This window comes from Syngnathus typhle, linkage group LG14 (assembly GCF_033458585.1).
Source record: "Syngnathus typhle isolate RoL2023-S1 ecotype Sweden linkage group LG14, RoL_Styp_1.0, whole genome shotgun sequence".
In the NCBI taxonomy this organism is placed as follows: Eukaryota; Metazoa; Chordata; class Actinopteri; order Syngnathiformes; family Syngnathidae; genus Syngnathus; species Syngnathus typhle.
Window position 1 is genome coordinate 3,045,095 of NC_083751.1, and position 23,881 is coordinate 3,068,975.

At 42.8% G+C, this 23,881-nt stretch overlaps 1 protein-coding gene across 2 annotated transcripts; it reads left to right on the forward strand.

The window, feature by feature from the left end:
* The first annotated feature begins 2,322 nt into the window (after positions 1-2,322).
* Positions 2,323-17,896, forward strand: kita (KIT proto-oncogene, receptor tyrosine kinase a). Of its 2 annotated transcripts, none has more exons than XM_061297426.1 (21): positions 2,323-2,697; positions 5,788-6,042; positions 6,651-6,935; positions 7,006-7,145; positions 7,449-7,641; positions 7,744-7,933; positions 8,293-8,408; positions 8,478-8,589; positions 10,065-10,249; positions 11,733-11,839; positions 11,909-12,035; positions 13,148-13,252; positions 13,530-13,640; positions 13,719-13,860; positions 14,051-14,154; positions 14,220-14,350; positions 14,674-14,796; positions 14,900-15,011; positions 15,080-15,179; positions 15,526-15,631; positions 15,708-17,896. In XM_061297426.1, the coding sequence occupies exons 1-21, from the start codon at positions 2,640-2,642 to the stop codon at positions 15,918-15,920; spliced, it is 3,015 nt and encodes a 1,004-aa protein (XP_061153410.1). In that variant the 5' UTR covers positions 2,323-2,639; the 3' UTR covers positions 15,921-17,896. The 2 variants fall into 2 exon arrangements, with proteins under 2 accessions (XP_061153410.1, XP_061153411.1); XM_061297427.1 differs by having other exon boundaries at positions 7,470-7,641.
* Positions 17,897-23,881: the final 5,985 nt, after the last annotated feature.

Below are 23,881 nucleotides of genomic sequence, written 5' to 3' on the forward strand. Positions count from 1 at the left end.
ACAATAAAATATTCTCTCTCGGGTGAATAAAATCTTGACAGTTTGAATCTGGCTCCAACATTTTATTTCATTATTCCCATGGTGAAACATCATTTTAAAAATGACTGACGGAAGCCATTATGTCCAATTATGAACAGACCGCTTTATTTTTTAACTCGAAACCAAAATCCTGCTACATTGTCTATCACAAGTAGAGTCAGTCGCTGGGGATATCACGAAAGCACGTCCGACGCAAAACACCGACAACGCCATTTTGTTGCTGTTTGTAATCATTTTAATGGATATATAATTTTGAAGCACATGATCCCCCCCCCCCCCATACCTGCCAACCTAGACGGGATCCAGTTAATGTGAATTAAAAAAGAAAAATCAATACGTGATAACTGTTGTGTCATTTCCAAGAGTTAATGTGTTGAGGAAGTTGAATTAGAGGTACGGTTTCAGTGGGACGAGCCACCCGAGCCGTTAAGAGTGCTCAACGGACAAGTGAGGTAATTTTAGTATTCTGAAGACGACGGCAAAAAGCGAGCGCTACAAAAACGTCTTGACCTGCTCGGCGCAGGTCATGCAGGCGCACGGCGATCACATGTGGCCTCTGGTTAGTCAACGTATAACAGAGTGGCTTATTATAAAAACTTTGCCATAAATCTTGTCTTGTAAAAAGCGACATGAGAGCGATTGGTGGAACTTATCGAATGAATCAAACAATGGCTCATTTTAATTTTTATAGTCATCATACATTTTATTTGGCGACGCCTTTTTAGACTTCCAGATAATAACAGCTAAAAATACAATTTTATGAAAAATAAAGCAGTTACAGCTACAAGGCATGTCATTTTTTTTATTTTGGTTTTTAATATTCAGGCATTGCGTTATTTATTTATTAAGTCCTTTGAGATTCTTCTGTGGTTAAGGGCAACACAAAAAAAATGATACAAAATAATTAATACTGCAATTTCTTTTTATATAAAATGTTCTGTAATGCCTCGTAAAGTGCAACCGACACAATGAAGAAAACAAATGTTTGATATCTCACTTGGTTTCGATACTAGGGTATGTGACGAGCCATTCTTTGGACGTCGTTGGTCCAACAGATGTCACAGGACACCAGAAAAAGCAAAGAAGCGTCATAATGTCTGTTTTTTTTTTTCTTTAAGAGCCAGCCCTTCCCGACTCATCCCGTCCGTATTTCTGTCAACAATTGAAGCGGCGCCTCCAGGCGTGTCAGCTTGTGTGCCAGTGCTCAAATGGTGCAACATGTGATTTCAGGAGGGAACAAAACACAAAGCGTCATTGTAAATTTCTAGTTTATTTGCGCCGGGGTACAGAAAGTCCACAATGTTGAGAATTTGGAGTATAACCTAGAAACTTGATGGATATTAATAATTAAAGTCTTGCCCATAGTTGGAGAAAATGGACAAAATATAATTCCCACACACTAAAATTACTTTCAAACTCATTTGTCCACACTTGTTAAGCACACTGTAATCAAATTTGTGCACGAAAATCAACGTTTCCCCCCCCCAAAAAAATCCATGGATTGAGCCCTGCGGCAAATAGAAAAACTTTGCGAATGGACGCCTCCCTAAAAATGATTTGTAATTAGTTTAGATGCCACATAATGGCAAATGTAAAATCAGTCATTGAGAGGAGTCGAATTCCACCAGAGGGCGCTCAAATAATAATCCTATTGTTTTGATCCACAAAAACAGCAACAGATGGTTAAAAAAGTTTGGAAAAAAATAATCCTCAAACATGCAAAGTTGCAAAAAATTGTACTGCTACAACGCTCTGCTGAGCGGGAAGGTCCAAAATTCACAATTGAAGTTTTTCAATTGGGATTCTAATTCTAGAATTTTCCATGTGAAATTTCAATCTTACGTCGGAGGTCTGACATTTCAGTTAATTTTTCTTCTTTTTTTTTTTTGCAGGGTTTCAGTTCCCTTTTCCAATCCGCTTTTCCTAATCGAAGGTCATTTTTTCTTCAAGTCCATTCCAATTCCAACTATTGCTGGTTAGCAATTAAACATTTTTGGTGTTTCAATGCAATTTCAAAATTTGGGGATTTTATTTTGAAATCCACCCCCGCCCTAACAAAAAAAGGAATTGTGAAAATTTGGGGTAAAACTCCTAAACTTTTGTTTTTCTGCTTTTATTTTGAATTTTTTTTTGTAGACTGAAATAAGAAACGTAGACTATTGATGAAATAAGTATGGTCAATAATAATTATGCTGTCACGTCATTTATTCGCTTCGACGCTCTCCCTCCCTCCCTTCCTCCCTCCCTTCCTCCCTCCCTCGCTTATAAGCAGTTGGGCTCAGCGTGGCGGCTGCACACACACACACCCGCAGGAGCACGCTTGCACAAAAATACAAGAACATGTCCACGGCAGTCTCAGCCAGTCACGCACACCTGCTCGCCGTGGAGCGCTCGCTGGCCCGGCGATGTCCACAGACTCCCAACTGCGCTTTGGAAGACTTCTAAAAGCAGCTCTTCTTTTTCCTCATCATCACTTTCTTCTTTTTTTTCCACGAGAGTGGAGTATTGCGGAGTAGTGGAGCTAAGCTCCCACCTCTCGCGCCCGCCTCTCACACCTTCCACTGGCTCTCGCGCACAGCTCCATCCATGGAAGTCTAACTATGGATTACCGCTTGATACCGCTGCTGTGTGTCGTGCTGCAATTCACCTTCCACCCAGGTAGGTTTTACTCACCTTTTAAACCGACATTTACGAAGCGCAACAAGTTGGTTTGGAATGAGACTTTTTGTTTGGTTTTTATAACTACTACTATTTTTTGTATTTTATGTTTTTTATGATGTGCGTGTGAGGTGTTTTTGTCAAGGCAGTAACTGACACGCGAGGCAAATGGACACCCGTGGACACCGAACACGGTCGCGTGCATTATTTAAACGAGGCAAGGAAGGGTGTCGTGAAGAAAATAAAAACTCGAATGGAGAGGGAGCAAAGTGCCTAAATCCAGCGGCACCCCACCCCCCTAAATAAATAAAAATAATAATAAAATAAAGCGATCACTCACTCACTTGATTTCATGCAAACGGCCAGCTGTTGTACTGCAGGGCACTTGTCTTCACTATTTTGGGGAATTATTAAGCAAGTCCAGACGAAAAATAAATCAGTGTAAAAATTGCAAGCAGAGTTTCATAAAATCTTTTGATTAAAATGAAACGCCTTTTATTCAGATCCAGAGAACCATTTATGCCCAAAGGGAGCTGATAGAGTTGGCACAAGTTTAACAACAAGAACCAATAAATGCGGTGGAATCAATTCAAGGAGGTATTTGCATTCTTGCACACATGGATTGTTTTTATTTGTTTATTTATTTATTAATTTATTTGAGAGACTGATTGAATGTGACAGCCCTTGTGTTATTGATTTTCAAGGACGCCGGAACTGGAGTCAAGTCACGTTTTTGTGTCGTTCATCATTAGTTTGTGTCAAAATTATGCAATCCGAGATGCGTTGAAGTACCAGTGGGAAATACATTTCACAAATCTGGGTCTGCAAAGGTGCGAAACTCCGCTTCAGACGAGCAATGCTTGCTGCATTTTTTTTTTAGATTGTTGTAGCAGAAGAGAGAGTATCTGCTGGGCGACCTGCATGCTCGGGCTTACCCGTCATGTGACGCAACAAAGCACCGCCGTCAAGTTTGCCTTAAGCCCGTCTATGCACGCAGGGGTGAAGCAGAGGCAGCGGTGACGGGAAGTTTAATTTACCACAGAGAGGTTCCGCCTTTTGCGGCCGGTGACACTTTTACACCTTGGGAATGTGCTTGTTGGCTTATCAGGTCTGGGAAAAGGTACAAGCGGTTACCTTGGAGACCGGGCTGGAGATGAAATGGTGTGAAAATGTCCTATCGCAACTTAGTGGTGTGAATGGTCGGTTTGTCTATACATATGTGGCCTGTGATTGGCTGAGGATCACTTCGAGGTGTACCCTGCCTCTCTAAAGAAAATGCATGGAAGAATTTAAAAAGGAAACAGTGTCAGAGCTAATAAGTCAAAATGTTGTTGCCGCTATTTCTCTCGAATGAATCAGTGGAACTTTCATTCTTATCGAACGGCCATTACATGTTGAATCCCCCAAGGGTCTGTCCTAGGGCCACTTTTGTTCAACCTGTATAATTCCTGCAGAACGCCAATGTTGGCTGTCATTGTCCTTTAATTGAACCAAAACAAAACTAGTCATTGTTTTTAGCAATGTTAAAAAAAAAAAAAAAATGTTATTTTGATTAAACACTTAAGAATCGCTGTCTTTAAATACCGATATCTGAAATTAGTATTGAGTTATGAGCTAAAAGATGTTGCATCACAAAGTGCTGTGTAAAAACTGTGCCAAACACGAGTACAAAAGAAATTAGCTTTGAGGGGGAAAAAAAAAATGTTTGTATTATATTATGTATTATTTTAAACCACAGCTGTACTGATAAACTGCTAACCCATTTTTCGATAGCTTAAATTCATTTTGGGTATTTTTACCTCTTGTTGGATTAAAATCTTGATCCAGATACAATTAGACAATACCATTCCAGAACACTTGAAAATGTCAATAGCTTAGCAAATACACAGAAAAAACAAAAAAATTTGAAGCTTTTTGCGTGGAACCTGCGGTCCGTTTATGAAATATTGTCTCGGCGTTGCCCCTACAAAGCGCGTTATCGATTCAATGCGGGTACAATCTTCGGTTTATGTTCTTGTTGGAGATTGAGGCTTGAAGCCTGCGGAACGCACGGGAATAAGATTGTGGATGGGAAATAACTAAGAACTCAGTTACTTTTTCAGGTCTTTTTTTTTCCCCAGACACCTTTTTATTTTTACTCCCTCCATACTTTTCAAAAATGCGATCTGTACTTACCTTTTGTTTGGTCAAAATAAGCTTGTAACATTTTTATGTTTTGAAAAGACGGAGTGGCAAAGTCAATCTTGACAGATTGAGACTTCTGGCGAGAATAAGTCAGTAAATGTTGATTGTTTTTTTCCACGAGTATCTGCGCTCACACGCTCTAAGTACTTTCACCGCCTCCGATGAGCCGTCATTACTTTTAGGTGTGTTTACGATGAAATAATTATTTCAATAACAAGTCATTGGAGTATTCATTCTGTTTTAAAACGTGAAAGGAGTGTGGCATTGAAAGTCGGTGCTGTGTAGCTGAGAGAAAACTATTTATTTGAATGACTTTTTTGTATGAAATGCTAATCCGATGCTAAGACTAACAACGCTGAGTGGCGCATCCATTAACACTGCGGGTGTCGTAAAATTCAGCGTTTGGTTTGGACACGATTGTGTTTTCAGGACGTTTGAACAAAAGCATAAAAATAGCGGAATTTTTGCCCAGCCTAAGTCATGAGTGGAGAAACTTGGCTTGGGAGCAATGTTATGTAAATGAGCCCACTGGTGATAAGCTATTTATTTATTTGGCCCACATGGGGAAATTCCAAAATGGGGCATTCAGCTTTTTCAGACCCTGTCCAAAGGCATAAAAAATATTTTCCAGCCCGTTTTTGCACAAACACAATACCGGTCATCACCAAACGGACAGCCTACCTCGAGAGAAGAACGGCGGTGGGTGATTTTCTTCTGCTGGAGCTGGCGGCTTCAAATCACATCCTTCGCACAATATTTTCTACCAGAATAAGGGAGAAAAAATGTCAGGAAAAGCCTACAATAAATCAGAAATTTATTTAGAGGCACCTTTAATGGTAGAAGCACTGTTGTTGGATGCGCAGATTCATTCGCTTCTAATTTAGATGTCCTATTTCTGCCCGACAGGCCACACCAAGCCAAGCATCACCCCGGCGGGACCCCACCTGGTGGTCCCGCTTAACGCGCCATTTGAGCTGCGCTGCCAGGGTGAGAAGGAGATGCAATGGCAGCGGGAGGAGCGGCCCAAGGTGCGGGGGGAGCGGCGGACGGAGGGCGCGTCGGCGTTGCATGTGCCCCGTGCCCTGCCTGCCCACATGGGCCGCTACGTCTGCCTGGAGAGGACCAGCGGCGAGCAGAAGTCCGTCTACGTCTTCGTCAAAGGTAGATGCACGCCTCACTAGAGAATGACAATAAATTAGAAATAAATTAAAAAATTAAAATAAATATTGTTATAGTATCACATGATTTTTTTTATATATCGCATCCCAACTTAAAATGTTTAGAATACAATTTGATAAGAATTATTCTTGCCATAAAATGACCAGCTAACCGTGTGTAAGCGTGGGCGTGCTTGTCCGTGACAGTGTTTGCGTGATGGCCTGGCGCAGGTAGGGAGCAGGCATGACTGTTTTGACCTGCACGTTGCCTTGGCCCGCAGCCATCGCTGCAGGATGATATCATGTGCTGCTAATAGTTCCGTCGAAACACTCCTTCCTCACAGGCAGTAAACACAGGAGCACTATTTTCATGAGCGAGGCCAAGACAAAGTGCCACTGGGAACACAATTTACTCTTTGGCAAAGCCGCAGAGTAGATTCAGATTTTTACGACAAATGTCAGACGTGTCCGGGTAGCTCCATCGGAAGCCGGTGAATGATCGTCGATCCAAGGCATACGGTTGCTGTCGATTTAAAAGACGGATAAAAAAAAAAAAAACATCTGCTCACTCATCTGCACCTTTCACCCTCCGCTTTTGTTTTGTTTTGGCAGATCCCGACAACCCGTTCAGAAAATCGATGGTGTTCAACATCCTCACCCGCGTAGGCGACACCGCATCCATCCCCTGCCTGGCAACAGATCCCAGCCTGTCCGACCTGCACCTGGAGACGTGCTCCGGGGCGGCCCTGGAACCCGGCCTGCGTTTCTCCGCCAGGCTGGAGCAAGGCATGGTGGTCCGAAACGCACAAAAGAGCTACGAGGGCTGCTACGTGTGCACCGGCGTGCTGCGGGGGCAACACGTACGCTCGCACAACTATCATCTGACCGTCAAGCCAGGTAAACTGGTCATATCCAAAATCACAGTCAGGTTTCTACTTTTCATTAACATTCGTTCTCCATTTTTTAGTCCCCGAGGCGCCCCCCGTCATCGGGATGCAAGCCCCCGAGCGGGTCATCCTGACCCTGAACGAGTCTCTGGCCCTCACCTGCAACACCACCAACGTCAACAGTGACATCAAGCTCAAGTGGGTCGCCCCGCCCAGCTCGGTGAGACACCTTTGCATTCTTCTACCGCTCTGCGTGATTGCAAACACGGGCTTATGAATGAGTGTCGAAGGGAGGGGGTGTCCAAACTAGGACCCGAAGGCGGAATTTAAAAGCGGCCCGTGTATCTTTTGATTTTTCCCCTATACGGCCCTGGGAGGAACCGGGTTTGGACACCCCTGGCATGAGGGTCAAAGCTTCAAGATCTGGACTGTGTGTGTATTGCATTTGTGTGCGTGTCAGTGTGGTTGGCGAGGATAGCCGTGCAGACGGGGTTAATCTGTAGAGATCTCTGGGCGTTGACAGGGTGCCGTCTGGTATCCACAGCAACCAGCAAAGGTTGACACTGCGTCGCGTATCCGGGCGGAGCACTTTGACCACATGCGCAGCGCCACCCTGCGCGTGGCCGCCACCGCGCTCCGCGACACCGGACGCTACAGCTGCGAGGCCGAGAACGAGAAGGGGATCAGCGTGCGCTCCGTGTGGCTCGACGTCTACGGTGAGGGAAATACCGGCAGCAATTCCGCTGATAAGCAAGCACTCATCCTTTTTTTCTTACCTTCCTCCTGCCATGGCTGTTTCTCCCTAACCCCCCCCCCAGACAAAGGTTTCATCAACGTAACATCAACGAGCAACAGGACCGTCCACGTGCGCTCGGGAGATAGTTTATCTCTGCTGGTGGAGATGGAAGCTTACCCCAGGCCAGGCGTTTTTTCCTGGAGCTTCATGGGTCACGAGTTGAAGAACAACAGCGACCACGTCATCACCACGCAGAGCACGCGTGACTACAGGTACGAACGGCCCGCCCCACCAAACCACCACCACCACCACCCTGAGCTCCCTTTCCCCCAACCACAGAGGGTGGAATTTAGCATAGAGTTGGCCGCGGGCCTCGCAAATCTTTGACAAATACAAAAGTGTCATAAACCCCTCGGGTTGTTTGAACCCAAAAAGCTGTCGCCATTCAAATGCGTGCAAAGAAAACGGAAAATATTTACTCAAGAGCACCAAGGGAAATATGGCGTAATATCGTAATGCTGTACCTGGGTGTTCTTTTTAAAATGGCCAGAACAAAATGATCAGTTTTTGAATTTTGGGATTTATCCTTTTTGGTTATTGAGTGAGCAAAATGTCGCCCCCTGGTGTTCAGGTACAGCAGCGAGCTGAGGTTAGTGCGACTGAAGACTTCCGAAGGCGGTGTTTACACGTTTAAAGCCGCCAACCGCGACACCTCCCTGAACGAAACCTTTACCATCTTCGTGACCAGTGAGTGGTTTTCTTAAAAATGTAACTACGTGTTATGCCACGTTTTATTCATGCCTCATTCCTTATTAGCTAAACCCGAGATCGTGTCACACGAGGGCCCGGTGGACGGGCAGGTGCGCTGCGTGGCCGAGGGATTCCCGGCCCCCAAGATTGCATGGTACTACTGCGAGCAGTACATCAGGTGAGCGACAAACAATTTCCGCCAAGACACTTGTGTCAACAACGGCTGGCGTCCTTTGAAGTTACAATTATGAAACCCATTTTTGTAATAATACTCATTAATATGGGCGTGTCTGTTTGAACTATTTATTTTTGTTAACTTTTCTGAATTAGAAAGAAAAAAAAAATCTTTCAATTTCCGCCAAGACACTTGTGTCAACAGCAGCTGGCGACCTTTGAAGTTACAATTATGAAACCCATTTTTGTAATAATACTCATTAATATAGGTGTGTCTGTTTGGACTATTTAATTTTGTTGACTTTTCTGAATTAGAAAAAAAATTATCTTTATACGTAATCAAATATTTTAATTAATAATTTGCACCTCAGGGAATTAGTTACATATCCTTCAGAGTACTTTTAAAGAGAATTCATTTTGAGTTCAGGTTAGGGTGCTTTTTTGATGTGAAACACAAAGATAAGCTATGATATTTTTTTCCCATTTTTTCAATTAGTTTTAGGCTTTTACTACCTTAAATTGAACTGCCATTTTGTGAATCTCAAAGCTATGCCAAAGTAAACCACTCTCCAAATAATACAAGACAATAACAGCAAAGGGCGGGGTGACCCGGATGCCTTTTAGAAAGGCTTTCCGAACTATTTGGCAAGTCAGTGCAACAAGAGCAACATGACCGGAGCTTGCCTGTGACCCAAAATAATCCCTGTGGTGCGCTGGTGTCAAAAATTGAGTCTGGTGTTCATTTTACACACGTCATAATCTGTCAAACCCCTGGAAGACATTATTATGGAAGGAATGTCTCCACACACAAAAAAACGAAATGCTAACATGAGGAAATGGGAATGGTTTTGATCAAAACCCAAGTGCTTAGTGTCACAGCGTCAAGACAAAAACCAGGTTACAGATCTCAGGAAGAAGCAGTGTTGCATTAGCTAAATTAGCATTAGCAAGATGATAACACACTTAAGTGGTATCGCTACAATTGCATCAAAACCGTCATACAGCACATATTATAAAACATAGCTAGCATAGCATTAGCTCAGTTAGCAGCACGGCTGTATTATACAACCACACGAATCATTCTGAAAAGACTTTCGAAGCCCTGACAGTTTATATCTAGACAACCCAAACCCAGTTTGTATTAGCTCAATTAGCATCAGCGCTACAATATTAAAACCTAAGTGGTAACACAATATTATCATCCAAATAATCATAAACCGAGCTAGAAACGGATTATGCCAATAACCAACACAGCTGTGTTTCATAACAACACAAATTGTCCCGATAAGAACCACTGCTGTCAACATTTGCCTGACTAAAATGACAACTCTTGTTATCATTATCCAACAGTGCAATGTGGTCTCAAGGCTGCATGCTGATACAGCACCTGGATGATTTCTAACTAATTTGCTAATCCTGCCAGATTCCTATCAACATGTATCCCGATTGTATTCATCTTTGCCCTCCCCCCGTCCCCAGATGCTCCCAGCAGGTGAACGCCACCAAAGAAGAAACGGACATCATCACCATCACACTGTTCAGCCCCACGTTTGGTAAAACTGAGGTGGAGAGCCGGGTGAATGTCAGCCAGGGACGCTTCAGTACGCTGGAGTGCGTGGCCACCGTGGAAGGCGAGCAGGCCTACATGCTCTTCTCCATCAGCGGTGAGCCACCACGTAAACACAACAAGAACATCGATATATACATACTTCAAATTTTCATATGCAAACTGCAACGCAAAACCGCTTCTGAAGATTTCATGAGAACAAGCCAACATTGATGGTCGCATCCATTATCTTCCCCTGCGGCTTGTTTTTTTTTTCTTTTTTTTTATTTCCTTAGGCTGTCTACAAACTTTTGCTGTCTCGTTTTTACAACTACGGTGAGTCTTTGTAAAGACTCTGTGAGCTTAACGCACGCTACGGTGAATTTTATTCAGACGTCTGAATCATTTGTTTTATGGCTGTATCTGGTTGTAAAGGGGAAAATCCGAGCCAATTAAGACATACCTTCCTTTTAGGGGTGGTACATTTAATTTACTAAAATTAGAGAGTACTTTTTGGTACAGTGTTTAATACCGTTGGGAGTCATTGTAGGTTTATTTGTTTTGTTCTAGACTGAAATCCTCAAACAAGACGACTTTTAAATGGAACACATGTAACATTGACTTTCTAATGACTTGTTTACAAAAAAGTTGGAATCAAACAACCGAGTAAATCTTTTGAGCTGACTATTTCCCCAGCGGTGACTTTGACCAAACCGTTCAAAATTCTGCCACAATGTGATGTCATAATTTAGCATTTTCTACGGCCGTGACTTGGCAAGTCACAAACTAATTACGGACGCATAAGGAACGGATTTGCACTGATCTTTACACCTGCGTTAGCTTTCTTTAGAAAGCGCAAGAATCACTTCCACGTTTTTTCCCCCCGCACAACAAAGAGCGAGTTGTGTTTTGAGAGCTGTGGCGAGTCTGTACGTTTTCAGTCGCCCTTCCGTGCCTGGCCTGGCCTTATTATTTAGTCCTCTGTCCACTGGTGTGTAATAAGCTCTTTATAAAGATAAGGAGCTTTCTCCCCACTTCGGAGAACGCCGAGTCTGCAAGAACAAATCTCCCGATATACCCGTCACTGGTTTCCAAAGTGCGCTTCCTTGACACCTCTAAGGGGCCTCTAGCATAGATGTTAGCCCCCCCCCTACAATGGCAATACCACCTTTTGAGGGGGGGCATTGTGGCAGATGGGGAAGCTGTTATGACACCGCGTGGATTTGGAGTCAACGTAAACAATGGACTCCAGCTAATTCCCATCCGCACATCTTATCGCAGACGATCATGTCTGGCTTGACTGCTGTTTACCAAACGGTTTATGGAAGATGTGCACTAAAGGGTAAAGCCATGACTTTTGTCAATATTTGGACTTGGGACACTTTTTTTTTTTTCGTCTTGACAAAAATTGTATAAGGGGACACAAGGACACTTCGAGGACATTTGGTTTAGACTCAGACAATCATATTCCCTCGGTTGAATGACTGATTGTGAGGTTGTTGGAGTCAAATTTGGGAGATTTTGGTATGACTTTTGAAAATGATATCATTTTAATCTTGCCATAAGGAGTCAAAATATTTGCTTTCATTTTGTCCCCACAGAAAGAAGCATCCCTCACAGGCTGTTCACCCCGCTGCTGATCGGTGTGCTATCGGCAGCCTCCGTCCTATGCTTGATCCTCATCACGCTCTTCTACAAGTACATGCAGGTATTTACCGAAGGTATTGCTCAAACAAGGGAACGTTTGTCACACTCTGTGATTGTGTTCCCCTTCCAGAAACCGAAATACCAAGTGCAGTGGAAGGTGATCGAAGGAATCCACGGGAACAACTACGTCTATATTGACCCCACCCAGCTTCCGTACGATCACCAGTGGGAGTTTCCCAGAAACAGTCTGCGCTTCGGTGAGCCGCCGGGACTTCTCGCACATTGGCGTAAAAATATGTCACACGAGTATGCGGCGCGTGGTTCTGCTTATAGCGTGAACGTGTCATGTCAGATGAGCGGCTGAAGGCCCTCAAAGTACCAACGCAGGCTACACATGAAGAAAATTCCAGATCATGTTTGATGTCTTTGGCTGTGGAGTCGAAATGATAGTACGGATTTGAGATTTCCGAAATGGTTACAGACCCTGTAAAGTGAATTTCGATATATGTTTCTATATGCACAATTGTAACGTAGTTAGTTAGCTAGCTACCTTTTGATAGTCTGCCGTCATGGCCACCTTCACGCTGATTATTTTCTGGCGCACTAGATTGAGAAGTGAATTTACTGGATTTTTTTTAAAGCTTGGTTCAACCATTTTTCGACAGCATGGGAAAAAAAATGCCACAAATCATTTTTTTTTAACACAACTAAAGGCAGAAACAAACTCTACAAAGAGCAGAAACATCATGATTTGTTTTCACAGTCTGACAGTTTGAGCCTCTTGTTTACGACATCGCGCAACCCAATCGTTTTTTCAATCCCGATCCAGTCACATGCTAGCCATTGCTTGGCACGATCATTTTGTGGGAAAAACTACTCTGTCGGTCACACCCACACGGTTATTTGAATAGCCCGCCAAGAACAGGAACAAGAACAGGAAAGTCTATTCATTTATTTTATTTTTTCCACACAGTTGAGAGAATATGAGAGAAGCTACTATGTATTAAACAGAAAATACACACATTGATCTGTTGGGACAGTAAAGCGCTTTTATCCATTTATATTGCTTCGGGGGTCATGGGAAATCTGGAGTCGAGCCCAATTGACTGTGTCCGAAGCTCAATTGTGACCAAAAGCTTCCCTCCCTCACTGCTAACATCATATTGTTGACATACACCCAGGCTGTTGTTTTTTCGCCAACCTCCTCCAACAGGATCCTGCACGTCCTGGTGCTTGAGCATACAGCCCGGGGGCTCAACTGGTGTTGTCCCAGTAATGCTGGCAGAGAGCCAGTGGAAGGGAAGGGAGGAGAAAACAGGATGGGCAGGGGCAATAAAACAGCTTTCTGGATTTCTTTCTGTTTCCACAGGGAAGACGCTGGGCTCCGGCGCTTTTGGAAAAGTGGTAGAAGCTACGGCGTACGGAATCTCCGAGGCCGACTCGGTTACCACCGTAGCGGTCAAGATGCTTAAATGTACGTTGAAGCTCAGTAAGATGGGATAAGTCTGCTGCGGGGCAATGAATCACATGTCAGACGTGTGTATTCCAGTCCAAAAAAAAAAACCACAGACTGTATTGTCAGGAGGAGCTAATAAATAAAAAAGAAGTCGGGAGTTGGGGGGGGGGGGGGGAAGGATCAGTCGGTCCAAGACTGAATATCATGAAATTGTTTTGGTGCTAAATAAAGGTGAAGCGCAAAGTAAAGCATCTGTCAATGAAAATAATGTTTCATCCGGGCTTTTCTCCCACAGCAAGTGCTCACGCCACCGAAAAGGAGGCCCTGATGTCCGAGCTGAAGGTTCTCAGCTACCTGGGAAACCACATGAACATCGTTAACCTGCTCGGAGCCTGCACCGTGGGAGGTAGAGGCGCGTCTCTTCCGTTTCAAATCAATCTCGCCCTCCAACCGACGTCTTAAAAATGTTTGTCTGCGGCGGAAGGCCCCACACTGGTGATTACAGAGTACTGCTGCTTCGGTGACCTGCTCAACTTTTTACGGAGGAAGAGGGAATGTTTCTTCTTCTCCAAGACGGACGAAGACTGCTATTACCGCAACGTGACGTCGGAGAGGATTTCCGCCGGGTCAGTTGTACTTAAGTTTTCGCTGAGATGAGTTTTCAGCCGCGAAGCATTTTGCAGTCAAAACAAAATCCGAACCGCAAAAGCAGACTTGAGCGTGAAGTCCTGGAGAGCGTCAAAGTGTTGTTTACTATCCAGAACGTGCGTAGGAGGAAGCTGCTTCTCAAGAATGCTCCTTTTCCTTTCCTCGCAGTGACAACTTCAACGGCTACATGACCATGAAGCCTTCTGCCGCTGGCAAGCCGCCTTCGTCCTCATCCTCAAGCGCTGTGGAGAAGAGAAGCTCCTTCCGCAAAGGCGAGTCAGACATTCGTGGAGTTAAGAAAAGGATTTGAGTTAACATCGACTGCTCCCTTTTTCAGGCGGTTTCCAGGGCGAAGGAGACGCCGAAGGGGAAATGTTTGACGATGACGGCCTGTCCCTGGACACCGAAGATCTCCTCAGCTTTTCCTATCAGGTGGCCAAGGGGATGGAATTCTTGGCTTCCAAGAATGTGAGTATTCCCATTCATCAAACTGATAAATGTCAATTCAGGACTTTTTGATCAGACCATCAGTCAATTTGAGTGATATGTTCAACGTCTTCAACACCTTTCGCTATGGCGTTTGTGATTTATCCGATTTCTGCCCTCGACACAAAGCTCGGCTCCTGTTTCCGTCGCTAGTAAGCGTATCCAGAAAGCATGTCGTGGCACGCTGTTGAAAATTTAATTACCGTCTGAGTCAAGTGTCAGCTGGTAAAAACGGAAAAAAAATATGCAACACTTGGCTGATGTCACACACAACATGCCTCATTAGCGCCCCCCTCCCCCTCAAGTGCATCCACAGAGACTTGGCGGCCAGAAACATCCTGCTGACTCAAGGACGAGTCGCAAAGATTTGTGATTTCGGCTTGGCCCGAGACATCAATACCGACTCCAACTATGTCGTCAAAGGCAATGTGAGTCTGGTTCATTTCAAGTAATACCGTTTTATATTCAAATTGTATTTTTGTTGCAAGATGACCATCGCGTCAGAACTTATATTTACCGATGTCAATTCAGGCTCGGCTGCCGGTTAAATGGATGTCGCCGGAGAGCATCTTCGAGTGCGTGTACACGTTTGAGAGTGACGTGTGGTCGTACGGCATTCTCCTGTGGGAGATTTTCTCTCTAGGTACGCGCATCCCTTCATCGGTTTGTCTATGTTGTCATTTTTCTGACTGGCCGAAATCCTTCACGTAGGAAGCAGTCCTTATCCCGGAATGCCCGTGGACGCCAAGTTCTACAAACTGATTAAAGAAGGATACAGGCTGGACTCTCCTGAGTTTGCGCCTTGTGAAATGTAAGACTGGAAGGATGTGTTTTTATTTTATTAATTTTTTTAAAATGTGTTAATGGTGGTGAATGCGTCAAAAAAAATGTGAGATTTTTATGACGGCCCACTCTCATCCTGTTTCACTGGCAGACAGCGATTAACTTATTCTACTGTAGAAAACAAGACAAATTGAACAAATGCCTTATTTCTCAGACTAAGGAACGATAATCAAAACAAACTCTGCAAAGCCGCATTGCACAACTAAATCAAATAAACCGAAGGACAGCAAAATATTTTCTCAGATACGGTTGCCTCTGCTCTAACAAGTTAATTCCTTACATTGAAACAAATCATTTTATTTTCACAACGCCAGGTATCACATCATGCGGTCCTGCTGGGACGCCAACCCCTTCCAGAGGCCCTCCTTCAGGAAGGTGGTGGAGAGAATTGAGCAGCAACTGTCAGATGCTACCAAGCACGTAAGTGTTGACACCTCAGACATAATTCACTGATAATCTACGTCAATTATAAGGCTCTTTTTTTTTTTTTTTTTAGATCTATCTGAATTTCAGCTCCAGGATTTCAGTGCCGCCCGGAGCTGCCAATTCCACCATCACCACCATGGAGGAGAACGACGAGGAGGAGCCGAGCATTGCGAACATGGCGTTCCAGCTCAGCTCAAACGGCGGCGGCGCTCCGACGCAGCCCTTACTGGCCCGGCAGGAGGTTTCTCTGGAAGGCACAGGTTTTGGAGTTCAGCGGGTTTGAGCCCCCTCTCCCCCCCTCGGCCCTCTTGGCTGTATAAAAGAAGTGCCTCTCGTGTTCTGCTACTACAACAAAAACACTGCCACCCCTTTTACCCTATCCTTTAAAAGACTGCCCCATGTGGAAAAATATCAATAAATATATACACTGGGTGCCCCAACACTGCCGACAACACCCTTTGGGGTACTGCGGACAAAACAAAGGAAGTAGAACATTTTGTCATTAACTTGACTTTCAAGGGAGGACAGTTTAAAAAATAGATATATATTACATACTTATGTCTGTCATAATGATGGTTTTTATCAGCTCTCTGAAGTTTTTTCCTTTTTACCATATTTTTCTTACCCTTATGTCATATTTTGTCTGGAAAGAAAACCAAAAACAAAATTGCACTTCACGTCATTCCACACATCCCGTAGTGCAGCTTTATTTGGCTTTTTGTTGTTGTTGTTTTTTTACTGTCAGTATTACGTGTTTCAAATGAAGGTGATGTTTATTCCGGGTCCAACTTTTCAAATGGAGCGGCTGGCACACTGATTTTTATACGCTATTATTAAGACAACCCGATCCGCTTTGAGGAGATTGCCCATGGTTTCACTAAAGGCTAAACGTCACGGTACGCTATGCTACGCTAGCTTGTTTTGCTGATAGTTGCGCTTCTTTACCAGATGCTGGGAACACCGAGAAAGCTTTAGCGGGGCTAGCTTCGGCAACTGAACATCAAGTGCTTAAAAAAAATTGTGTTTCCGCCTCACTGTTTACATGCTGGTACTGCCATTTCCGAGATTTATTATATATATTTTTTTTTTTGGTGATCACCCGGAAAACAAAATAGCTAGCTGTTTGGGACTTGCCATTCAATGAACTGGAACCCATCATTGCTCCCCTGCCACACGTTCCTTTTCCACATTCTCCTCTTTGAGTCCAGATGTTCCCTCCGCAACGATGCAGTTCCGATGTTCCTGCCGGGAAAAGTGTTCTCTTGGTGTCTACGAACATATGTTTTTGGTGGAGTGTGTGCCTGCTTCTGTGAATGATTAAAAAAGAATTGTATAATAATAATTATCCATTCATTATCCAAACTGCTAATTATTATTATTGACATTTTATTGTTAGGTGCGGCACTATAATTTATCCTTATCCCTGCGTTTACGTGACATTGACGTTTGGCTTCGGCGACACGGTAAACCGAAACGACAAACTAGCCGACGTGAACGCCTGAAAATATTTCTAATTGTACATGTGCACAGTTTAGATTGTGAACATGCTACAAACGATGACAACACATATCTTTATCTCACAACAATATTGTTAAAAATAAATGGCTTACTAATCAACTGATTTCAAGAAATGCACAGGTGTATGGAAGAACAGTGCCTCTGCTGGTCGTAGCCAAGTAGTGCAACAATGAAGCGCATACACTTAGTTGAATAACTGATTCGTCGATAACTAAACCCATACCTAGTGAAACGATTTGAAAATCAGTTTCAGGTGGAAGCTTTTTTTCATCCAAATGCTAAAAAACGGCTAAAGCAACCGGCTACTGTGCAGTGTTTCTTTACTACGTGACATCACCAAAACACATTTCTATCACAGCATCGCTGCTCTCTTTGCTCCACATTGTGTAAATATACTTTTCAATTTGCGTTTTTTTTGTTAAGTCATATCAGAATGGGACCATCTTAATAAATACGCGGTACACATAACATATAGGAAATGTTTAAATGCTGGATTTCTCTGCGTGTACTGTATACTTTGTCGCCTCGGTAACGGAGAATCATCCAACTCCTTTGTACAATGCATTTCTCATTTGACGAAGTATAAGAAATAATCGGACCATACACACACGCGTATATGTATCTCACTGGACTTCCATCCATCGTTGGTATTTATTAAACCTAAAGCTTTATTTACTGTTGCTGTGCATAATGGATGTGTTACACGTGTCAATGTAAATAAAAAAGTCTATATTAAAATAGCACCGCGTGGAGATACTTTCTGTCCTGCACAGGAATCTTTCCCATTAATCCAGTGTATTTGCGTGCGTGTGTGCACGTGTGTGTGTGTGCATTTGTTTAGTCGTGCTTGAGTGCGTGCCAATAGGTGCTAGTCCCATACAGGACATGTCACAAGTAATTCAGTTAATCTCTTTGTTGTGAAATGGAGCTTAACGGCCTCTTAGGAGGTTCTAGATCCCAACGAGAATACTGTACTGACTTAAAACAGGTAATATGAAAAGTAATACTTTATTTGCTTGACAATTAATTAATTAATTTTAAAAAAAATAATAAAAAAAAAAATTTAAAAAAAGAGTGTCCGGCCACCCAGCAAGACTAAACTTACACAACCGAGTTCTCCAAATGCCTCCAAATGTCTCGTCACATTCCAGTCAGAAGCCGATTCACTCAAGGGGGGAAAAAAAACATTTGATGGTGGCGCGCCAGTACAATCACAATCAGGTTTTAGTTCCAGATTAATGACTTGTACATAACGGAACACTGATTTTGAATGACTTGTGGGAAAATGATTGCTGCACTGTGAAATTAAACAACAAGCAAAGTGGCCACCCAAAGAGATTCTCTTCCGTGATTCTTGTTATGATTTGAGCCAGATCACGGCTGAGAATGAAGGCGCTTTAGGTGGTCACAGAACTGATTCTTTATTTTCCTCTGAGAGGAATCAAAAAGTGTCAGTCGAGCTAATAAACAGTTCCTAAAAATCGAATGCACTGCGAGCCGGTTGTTAAAAATAATGTTTTTGAATCACATCCCGAGACAACAGTCTCGAAAAGTCTCCAGTAAACCCGAAACAATTCGCTAGTGATTGATAGCTGATTTTCGTGGAAAGAAAAAGATTCACTAAAGAAGACTGACTACTAATTTTTGAATAATCGGCACTTTACAGACATATTAGGCTATTTGGGAACAGTTTTAAATTGTGAGTGGAAAACTATTATATAGCTCCTTTAATCTGATTCCCAAAAGTGTAAGCATCAAACGTTTGGGAATCCCCAGCGTAATTGTTCTCGTATGGATATGCCGTCATGTATCGCTAAAATGTACACAATTTATTTTAATAATGATCAACTGAAATTTACAAAGGCATTGTTTTGTCTTGAGTCTGAATAGTAAACAACTCGTAAAAATGCTGCAAGTATTTCATATAATACATGATAAATGAGATGACAGTATTTGTGGAATTAGCGTGCAAATCTGTGCTAAAATTAGCTCGCCGTAGCGATGTCTGAGGTTAGACGACATGATCTTTCATGTTCGAATGATGGGTATGACACGATCTTATCAGAAAGAGAAGTCCAGATACAATTAAAACAAAAAAAGCGTATCGGTCCAAACAAGTGTTGGATGTTATCTGATCGGTGGCTGGCTCAGGGCCACGAAGGCAGACATCTGGAACTGACGAGAACGTCACGAGCACAACGGTGGACAAGCTCACGTGGGCAGCGTCCATTGTTTTCACTAAAGAGCTGATAAGAGATCGAGAAGGAAATCCCGCCATTGAGCGTCGGATTTCTTTTTTTATTTTATTCTTTTTAGAGGAAGCGCCAGTCATTCGATAATTATTTTAACGGCGCCATGCGGTTTAATAAAACAGCCCATAAAACATGTCTGTTTAATACCTCCCTTCCAAGACATCGCTCTGATCCTAAAAACTAATCTGATCACTCATTAAATCTTCATTCATGGTGGTTTTTTATGTAATAACTGATCAAGTTTTAACATTCCTGTAGGGAGATTAGAGAAGAAAATTCAAGTAAGACTATAAAAATGTTCCGGTTCGTGGAAAGCGACCAAACCTTTATTAATACTGACATTTATACTGACGTTTATTTATAATAGGAGATTCAAGACTCCAAATGAAAGGTTTGCCTCTAGTCCTGCTCTGTGAAGGTTAGCAAGTTCAAAACCCATTACATTGTTGCTAAGTGTATTTGTAGTTGTTTTTCTTTCAATTACCCTCAAAATCGATTTTGACTGCAAATGGAATTATAGCTATCTATTTCCAAGCTCCATTTTGTTTGTAAAGTAGTGCAAATCAAAAGGTACTCTTACTCCTAACATTATGCGAATGTTAGCATCTAGCCCCGTTATGCAACAAGTTGTTTACTCCTTCTCCATTCTCCTCAACTTCTCCTCTGGTGTCACGTGAGAGGACGTTAACCTGTGTGTGCTCTGCCGCTATGTCTGTGTGCGGTGCGGCCGCTCAACTGTTCTCCTCAACTTGCGGTTATAAATTTGCCCGGCGTGTCATTCTCCTTCCGAGCAGTTTAACGTCTTTCTACTCAGACAGAAGGAAACAGTTAAAGCGAAGAAAGAGCAAAAGTTCCCTCCGCAAAAGAACATGGCGCTAACCGGGTAGCTAGCTAACCAGACAACATGCTAGCTACGTTTAATAGAGGTTATTGGGGGGGGAAAAGTTTGAGACACGATGCTTTATCTTGAGGGTGCATTTATCTGGGTTAGTTTACGTGTACCATGTGATGCTTGTACTCCATCACAAGTGCGGGTCACATTCTGTTGGCCACAAGACTTTGAGAGTCGATGAATGCTCGCTATTGTTGCACACAGAATGACCTGCATCATATAGTCAACAAACGTTTATGTAAAATTTGTACGGATTTACAACGGCAATATGGCTTTCTTAGTGGGTTACTTCTCATTATTTTCTGCTCAAGCTGCTCAGGAAATTGTGACCCCTCCGTGGCTTGGAAGGCCTCTAGAGGTGGTCGTTAAAAAGATTGGGGGGGGGGGGGGGTTACCTGGGGTCCACCGACGGGGACCTTCTGTTTAGGGATGAGAACGGGCTCTTAACAGATGGCTGCCGTGATGAACCGCAACAAGCCTGATGGGTGAACGAAAGATTGGAAGGCGCGTTTATTGTCAGGAAAGTAACCGCAGTTATGATAGTAATCGTCGACCGGACTCGTATCAGGTAAATATTTTTTTTGTAAATCTCACAATTAGAAAAGCGTTATCTGATAGCGCAATCACTGTTTTTGCAGGGGAATTTTTTCCGACCCAAGCTTATGTAAAGTAGCTTGGATTGCACGGATGGAAAGAACAACCACATGCAAGTGGAGCTTGTTGAGCTCTATTGTGGTGTGCCGCGTACAAAGACACCGGAGATTGAAAAAAAAAAAAAAAAAAAAGAAAAACGAACTGGATACCTTCACGCTCAGCCTCAATATTTGATGAATGGACAGGACAGTAGAGGATAGGACAGGTGATAGCCGCTTGTCCGGTGGAAATTAGCTCAAGGGACACACTTTCCGATTTCTTCTTCTGTTGTTATGTGGTTAAATCTCACGTGACACGGTTTTCAAGTTTTGTGGGGATAAACACATTTTTTCAACACAATTCACTTGGAATAGATAGCACAACTAAGACTTCCTGTTTCCTCATCTGCATGACCACCAGCCCAACACAATTCTGCTATCATGTGTACTGATAGACGCCATTGATAAGAACTGCGGGGCCTCGTAAATTGGCACTGGCTCTAGAAAACCAGGAAAAAAACAATGAATAACTCATCATATTAAAATGAAGCACGCCACAGACGAGACAGAACGTCTGGCGTGAGAGTTACAGGAAGTCCCCCTGCGCCCAAAGCCATAGACTGCAGTTTAAAAAAAATGATCGCTCATCAACATACACGGCAAGGAAGAGGCAGCCATTAAATTGACTTACAAAAAGTTTGCAGTGGGGAAATAATTGCTTGGTCACTGTCTCATGCGCTAATTTGTGCGAGCAGGCAAACAAAACAGTATCATAACGGAGCAAAACAAGTCAGACGTTACGGTGGAAGCAAGCTTACACTGCTACGTATCAATCTGGAACAAAATACTCAACTTTAAGATATTACATGTGATTAAGACATAAGATATTAATACATTTCTTTTAAATCCAAACCACGGCCTGGTTCTATTTACGTGATATGGAACAAGTCAAATCAGTTCAAAGCCAGCAATACAGTCATCTGTGACCATTCCCTCAGCGCCGCAGACCTCCCGCTCTCAGATCAGCCAGTTGACTGAACAAGACTTGTGTGTTTTCAAAACTTACCCCTATAAAAGTCTCTTAGCTTAACTTTATCCTCTGCATAAAATTACAACATTTTTGTTGTGATGCAATCCTTTGCATCATCAAATCTTCATGCATTATATAGTACGTGTTGTACTGCTCCTGGTGGCCAAGGCGCACAAAGCAGAAGCAGCAATACATTGCTGCAAAATTGTTTTGGACTTGGGCCTCAATAACTGCGAACACTCGTGCGTGTCAGTGTCCTGTTGCGAGTCGCGCACCGCTGCGACGCCTCTGCAGTCCCTCGACCTCTTCTTCACATATGGTGCAAATGAACAAGTCACCATGGAGCAATGAGTCACGGACGAGTGAGGAAGGTCTCGTTTGCTTCAGTGATACAGACCAGGGGGACCCGGCCTTGAGCTACACGCCATAATGCAATTACGTTGTTATTATTTGTACTAATCCCATCGCTCTCCTCCCTTGGTTGGCCGATATTGGCCGGGAAGAACCGACTCGGGAAAAAAAGAATGGAATGCAATTGAACTGATGAAACGCATGTATGCTTACGCGAACACAGACTGTAGTTTAAAGTGTCCATCCATCCAATGCACATGGTTAAATGCTTGCAATAATAAGATACTTTTTATCATTAATTCTATTCATTATTATTTTATTTATCTTTATTATTATTATATTTATTATTGAATCTTATTGAAAAAAATATCTATCATATTTCGAACTTATTTAAAACATAAAAAATAGGGGGGAAATAAATAAAACAATTAACACTTTAAAGTGCCATATCTAAGTCCATGAAACAAACAAATAAACAAAAAAAAATGGAAAAAATACACAACATAGGAAGCATAGCAATAGTAAAATTGTTTTAGGTCAGTGGTGCCCAACTTTTTTTGCGCCATTGACCGGTTACGTGTCAGAAATATTTTTGCGGACCGGCCTTTATGACAAATATGACAAATATAAACCAAATAAAAATAAAACTTACCTTTACGTTGAATTAGTGGAAGCTTGTTTCTCAGACATCTTCACCAATAGTAAAAGGTTTCTTTGCCTTAGCAATACGGTTAGCCACGATGGTCTCAGTGGCACTCACATTTGTTGATGTGGTTGTGGTGACCTTCAGTAATTGCTTCTTTCTTTCTCCTTTTTTTTTTTCCTGTCAAAAAATTCAAAAAGTTTGTCTTTAAATGCAGGATTTCCATCCGTGTCCATGTGCCGAAGCAGTTTTGAAGGCTTCATTGCCTCGTTAGCTAGCCTGTCGTCACATATGCAGAGCGGGCTGAGCATGTCAATCACCTGTGTCGAGAAATCCATATTTTAAGTGGGACTCCAGACATTTTCTTTTAAACGCAGCTTTACTTTACTTACAAGTCGTGGCCTCTTCTTCTTCCATCTCCTCATTGGACATTTTTCCCTTTCCGAAGAAGCTTTCCAAACATGTTTCTTGCTCATTTTTGCTAGTTTCGCGGGCTCGACCGTGGTGACGTCACATGACCGCGACGAGCGTCAAGAGACACAGATGCACCGACGAATGTCATTAGGAGAGAATCGCCTAATTTTTCTATTTTTTCCAAATAATAATAAATAATAATAATAATAAATAGTCTTACTCATTTTTGCTAGCTTTACGGGCTCGACTGGGGAAGCATGTCACGTGACCGGGACGAGCGTCTTGACCTGAATTAATTGATCGTCGATCTAAAAAATAAAAAAAATGTATATATATATTTTTTTTCTGTGCGGCATGGCGGCCCGGTACCAAGTGACACGCGGACCGGTTGGAGACCTCCGGTGTAGATAACCATAACAATTTCGGTGGTAAGATCGGCTGCGCTTTATGATGACGTCACGCTACGGCAATCCTTATTGGACTAATTACACTACCTTCAATTAAATTAGCGA

Coding starts and splice junctions, on each gene's coding strand:
- kita (XM_061297426.1), top strand. CDS start 2,640: ATGGATTACCGCTTGATACCGCTGCTGTGTGTCGTGCTGCAATTCACC. Junction 10,250..11,732: donor CATGCTCTTCTCCATCAGCG/GTGAGCCACCAC, acceptor TTGTCCCCACAG/AAAGAAGCATCCCTCACAGG. Junction 15,012..15,079: donor GTGGGAGATTTTCTCTCTAG/GTACGCGCATCC, acceptor TCCTTCACGTAG/GAAGCAGTCCTTATCCCGGA.